At 38.4% G+C, this 6,000-nt stretch overlaps 1 protein-coding gene across 6 annotated transcripts in view; it reads right to left on the minus strand.

Moving 5' to 3' along the window:
• The window catches only part of chn1 (chimerin 1), a 29,450-nt gene that overhangs the window by 16,834 nt on the left and 6,616 nt on the right, over positions 1-6,000 (minus strand). For 2 of the 6 annotated variants that reach the window (XM_008328300.3, XM_025063986.1), the window contains exon 1: positions 1,252-1,445. The exons of 2 other annotated variants lie outside the window; for them this stretch is intronic. In XM_008328300.3, coding sequence (XP_008326522.1) covers positions 1,252-1,302 — 51 coding nt within the window. In that variant the 5' untranslated portion in view covers positions 1,303-1,445. Of the gene's footprint in view, positions 1-1,110; positions 1,178-1,251; positions 1,446-6,000 lie in introns of those variants that run through there. 2 more of the 6 variants (XM_008328299.3, XM_017039821.2) reach the window with 2 other exon arrangements.

Raw genomic sequence — 6,000 nt, forward strand, 5'->3', positions numbered from 1 at the left:
AGTTTAGTTTTAAAATTAGAACTGAAATGGTCCTCCATATAACAGGAAAATGATACAGGAATGTGACTATATACAGTCAATTTTATATTGAGTTTATAGCAAAAATACAAAATAAAACACCAAAATTCTCAATTATAATTGAAAACCAATGCATTTTGGTAACAGTGGGGTGAGAAAAAAAGGTAGAAATCTCCAGCAGATCAAGGATCAGTTTTGCTGTGTCTATACAAAGTACAGTCCCACACGCTGTTAAAATGCAAACAGTACAGTTGTGGGAAGCACTTTATCATTAGTTTTAGATGTGACATCATGACTAAAAAGCCTTAGTTGTTCTTATCTTGGTGAGTCTGTGGAGAACAGTTCCTCCCTCACCTGCAGTGTGAATGCTAGTGTTAAGCTGATAAATGACTCACTGTATATCAGCTATTTTTACAACAAGGTGTCAACACCAGTGTAAAAATACTCCTTTACTAATGAGTAGGGTTGTCATGATTATAAATTTCCTTGGTTAGATTAATGTCAGATAATTTTTCACAATATTACAATTATCACCATTACTACACGTTAATTGATTTTACAACACTATAAATGCAAAAACGTTGTGTATTTCTCTCAAAGGATGCGAAGGCCAATTATATGTTATAACGTATTTCTCTCAAAGGATGCGAAGGCCAACAGGACCTCTATCATTCTTTTAAGTAAACCATACAAAATATACTTACATTACAAATTATATGACCCAATGGTTGTATATTAAAGTATCTATTTAAATTAATTAATAATTATTTAAATATTTAATTCATGAAATCATGAATTTCAATTTTAATCTGTTTTTAGTCTAATTTTAAGAAGTCGCATATAAAACGTACGTATAATTTTGGTTCTTTTCATTTTGTGTTAAAATTACAATGGCATACACAAATTAGCAAGCCCAACGTGTACTCACTGATGGGAGAAAGCTAAATGAGCTAATGCTAAATGTTCACTTATTGCGAACTTTGTGAACAGCGAGATAGTGTTTTTTCACTGCAAATCACTGCAATCTGACGCTAAAACTGAGCAATAAAAAATGATGAAATAAAATTACATTTAAAAAGCGATCGAACTTACGCTATGTTAACATACCAACAGTATAATTCACCCAACCGTTATGTCCTAACGGTTTCACTGAAAGCCGAACCCATATCGTACTCAATTCAATCTTACGTTAGGAAACAATGACGTAATTTAATCCAGTTAATGTGTATTTACCTTCACTTTGGCGAACAATGTCGGGTGGTTGCCTTGTAGGTGAAGCAGCATGTAGACTGTAATGTTTGACACACCGCATTTGTAAGGCCTACTTTAAAAGCTGGCAAACCATCATCCACGATGACAACTAAAATAATCCCACACGGCTGATTTAACGCGCTGGTCCACATTTTCCCCACGTGGTCACGCCTCTCTTCTACTTGTAGAGACCGAAAACAAAACACAAGTCGCAAAAAGCGGATGTTGTGCAACTTTGTTTTCGTTTCGTTTTAGTTTAGATTAACTATAGTTCCGTTATATATTATTTTTTGGCGGTATTAAGGATAAAATAACCGTAGCGCTTAATACCGCAAGTAATTGTAATATCAAGAAATACTGACATCCCTATTAATGGGTGGCCGCAGTGTGTTCAATGTACTCAGTAAGTAATATTTCCTCAGTAACAATAGAAATAATTATATATTATATATGTTGCTGGAAATTTTATAGTAAAATTTTACAACTTTACAGTAACTGCTGCGGGTAATTATGCCTAGCAACAGTTGCTAAGACACAGAGTGAGGGCGGGGACAAAGTCATGGGAACATATTGTGAGTTCTTTGGCTTTGTTCCTTTAATCTACATGTGACCTTTATTTGCTCTGATCAACGTTAACTTCATGATTGTGGAACCAACTCAAAGCCCAGTGAGGCAGCAATGCACCCAACTTAAATGCCAGAAAATGAAGTGGAAGCCAGCCACGTGGGATTACGAACAGATTCCCCTTAGAGTTGACAGAATAGAAGGAAGCGACATGACATCTGAGGAGCACCAAAAACTAGTCTTCCATATTATGCTACACCTACTAAAATTGGAAGGTAATGAAACTTGAAGAACATGAAGGAATAGTGCATCAGGAAAAAAAAGATATTTAAAGACGGACAGGAAGGAGGCGAAAGGGACTCGACCGACTTGAGGACGACATTTGTGCAGCACACACCTATGTTCTGTCTACTACAAGACATCAACCAACGGTCACCATGAATGTTAGACAACAGCAGATTACAGTTGAAACACTGAGACCCATTGTGGAACCTGCACTGGGGAGTTTGACTAAAGACCAGTGGTTACGTTTACAGTCAAATGAACCAAATCATAGCACCATGACTGTGTTTGCAATTCTGATCCTGGATATAATCTCGAAAATTTCAATGGAAATCTCAAAGACTATGCAACAATCCATGTCTGAGGCTGATGTGGAAGAAACTATTGGCACCTCAGTGTTTGACAGTATCGCAGAAGTTGTAGGTGTCCAGAACAAAGAACCGTTCTCCCCTGCATTCCAACAGATGATTGTGAAGGAGGTTCATAACACCTTGAGCCTTTCCCACCCAAATGGAGTCCAACACTCAGTTCCCATAATACCATGCACCACACTTCCTCACGACCTGGACAAGATGGCGAGTACTGTTGCTGAAATACTGAAAAGTTTTGCCGCTGAGAGGAAACTTGTACCCGTTCCACCACGGAGAGAGAACATCTCTGTAGAGAGAATGAGTGAGACATGTGTGCAGGCAGTAATTAGACAGGAGGTGAACAATCTTACAGATTTTCTCTTAGTCAATGACTATGACTTAGACTATGGGATGATAGCAGCAGAAGCTGATGAGGATATAAAAATGGCCACCAAGGGCTTTAGTTGGCCCATGGCCATGCCCACTGATGTTCAGAAGGTCAGCTTAAAGAAGTGTTTTGTGAAGAGATTAGCCAAAGTGTCTATCTATCATATATTGGCACAACTACGGACAATATACCCCAATGACACAAATGTGCAGAGCAGAATGAAATTGGAGGCATTCATGGCCAGTCTGGACTCTCTTTTGGAACATGGACAGAATGAAAAATTCAGGATAAATGTCTGTCATCTTATCTATAATCATCTCACCAGCAACCATCCAGAAGAGGCCTCTGCTTGTGCGTTACACTGCCACCTGTACTCTGATGTATGGAGTAGAGTGACCTCCATGCAGGCACTAATGAGATGGTGGGTGACCACTCAAAGTTATTATCACATCAGCTGCGTGTGGGACAATGTGCACTTGGCGAAGCAAGACGACGTCAAAAGAGCAGCAATCTGGTCAATTGTGACCTACTTCCTAATGATGCTGGTGAGGAGCACAGATGAACAAGCAGACCTGGAAAACACACGCGTTGCGTACTACAAGCAGTACGAGGCCATCGCACAGCATCTGGTTTACAGAACGTGGACAGAACTCAAGGACAAAGAGATCCATGTCCCTCAGACATCCAGTGAGTATTATATACTCACAAAGGCACTGTTCAAGGTCCTGAGTAGGAGGTGGGGTTCTCTAGCCCAAATCTTTGTGGGTGTCACCCTAAATAATGAAAAGTTTGGCATTTTATTTGCTTCAGTGCTCAAGAAGAAGATTGCAAAAAAGACCAATTTTTTCTCCAGTTTTTGCAATTTTTGGTATCCTTCCTTTTAAAGTTACTGCAAAGTGACACCTTTTTCAGGGTAACAGCCGGGGTAAAGCTGGATGTTGGAGAGAATGCGACGACGTCCCTGATGGAAATACATTTTTTATTTACTTTATTTCTGCCAGACAAATGATAGTCTCAGACCTGCAGAACTTTGTTTAATCTATTTTACGACAAATATTGAGCATACTGGCTCTGTGAACACAGTTAAGATGTTTCTTCTTTCTTTGTAAAAATATTTGATTTTTGTTTTGTTTTGTTTTTTTGTGGTAATCCACTGACTTTGGCATGTTCAACAATAAACTTCAATATGAACACAGATAAGGGTATGGATCTGAAAATTGCATAATTCCTGACGTAGGTCAAATTATCATCTAAATTAAATTGATTAAACCCAGAGTAGCTTTGGATTTATCGTAATCATAATGAAATATAACTAAATATGAGCAAATCAAAACAACTTTTTTATGTTTAACTAATCCAAATAATGATTTTTAATATGGGAAAGTAGTAGGAGTGTATTATCGTTGGAAATTCAAATTCAAACTAACAGTTATTTTTAGACACAGTACAGTATATTCACAGCCTTACATAAGTGTACCTCACTCCTACACATCCTCCACATCTCCTCTAGAGAAATAAACAGGAGTCCCTGCAGTAACAGAGGAGACAGAGAGGAATCATGAGGAAAAGTACATTTGTGTGCTCTCTCATTGACACTGTCACATTAAGTACCATCCAGAACCAGCAGGTCGTGACCAGGAGAGGCCAAAGTTGAGTTCACTGAGTGAAGCCATGCAGTGGATCTCAACTTCCTGAGCTGTCCACCATCTGCTGAACAGGGAATCTTGGTGTTAGATTTGTCATTTTTGAAGGAGGCTTCTCTACAGGATATTTAGGTTCAGTTAAATAAGTTTTGTATAAATGATTTTGAATAAATGGTTAAATAATATTGGCTGTCTAAACAAATTCATTCCTTGTTCCAGATATCCAAAGCCTGGCAAAAAAATTACAGGAATCCGTGTTGACAGGAGGTGTGTTGAGTGTGCAGTAAAACCCCCCTCTCTCCCCGGGTGTTTCTAAAGCCCCCACTGTTACACAGGGTAGTGCAGAAGATAAAGATTCGTTGTGTGTGTGTGTGTGTGTCCAATAAATATTGTTCTTTTAATTTGCTGTTTTTATGTCAGTTGAAAAATGTGACGATGCCTCTAATCTAATAGAGATTGTGACCGGTGGTACAGTTCAAAGACTAGGGGAGTATTTTGTGATTAATGACTAACGTATTGAACAATTATTCTTTATTGTGTTGTACAGAGAAATTGAATATATTTGGTTGTGCAAAAAAAACCCCAAACAAAACAACACTTTACACTGGCATCACTAACCCAACTGCAGCGGCCTTCATTCCTGTGATTTTTCTTCATTCTTGGCAAACAGGTGGGCCAGCGTTACATCTTAGCAGCAGGTCACGACTCCCTCATATGTAATCTGCTCCATGTCTGCTCTAGTGGAAGAGAACACAAACCTGTGGAGTGCTAACCATATTGTACGCGTTTACGTTTCACTCGCTGCAGAAGAACAACATCTGTTCACTGTGCCACGTTCCCTGGAGAACAAAGTTGTGAGCTGGAGGAATTTTTTCTTAATACTCCACCAGTTCTTACAAAGAGTAAATTGAGAGGCAATTCCCAGACGCAGACCAAGTATTTTACAGCAACTAATGTGTCAATAATTGTCATGATTTTACTGTCATCTGATCTACGCTGACATTGGATTGTCAAGTGTATGATTTTTTTTTCTATACAATTACAAGACATTTTTGGTTTGAGCTGTTTTTATGTTCAGTTAAATAAGTCTGTTTTGTATAAAAGCAATGTAGTAAGTTCCAAAGTCCCAGAGCTCTCACATATTGACAAGAGTTTTCCGAACCTAAAGAGTGAGGCAGAGAGAGTGTGCATCTGAGGATGGAGAGCCTGTACCGCTACTGAACACTGACTGTTACAGTGTTAATCAGACTGTTTCATAATGTGCACGGATAAGAGTAACATTTTCGAAGCTACAAAAATTCTTGTACTGCAGCATGAAGACAGATGGCAAGTGCAAAATGACTGACATAAATTGCTCCATAAACAACAAAAACCACAAAATAAAAATGTATATTAGTTCAAACCCAATGTATTTGGCTGGCAGCGGTTTTATTTTATAATCCGTAATCCATGAATATAAAACAGCTCAGAAAACCAGGGAACACAGAGAGTGAAGGACATCTGG

Source organism: Cynoglossus semilaevis, chromosome 16 (genome assembly GCF_000523025.1).
Source record: "Cynoglossus semilaevis isolate Cse_v1.0 chromosome 16, Cse_v1.0, whole genome shotgun sequence".
NCBI classification, from domain to species: Eukaryota; Metazoa; Chordata; class Actinopteri; order Pleuronectiformes; family Cynoglossidae; genus Cynoglossus; species Cynoglossus semilaevis.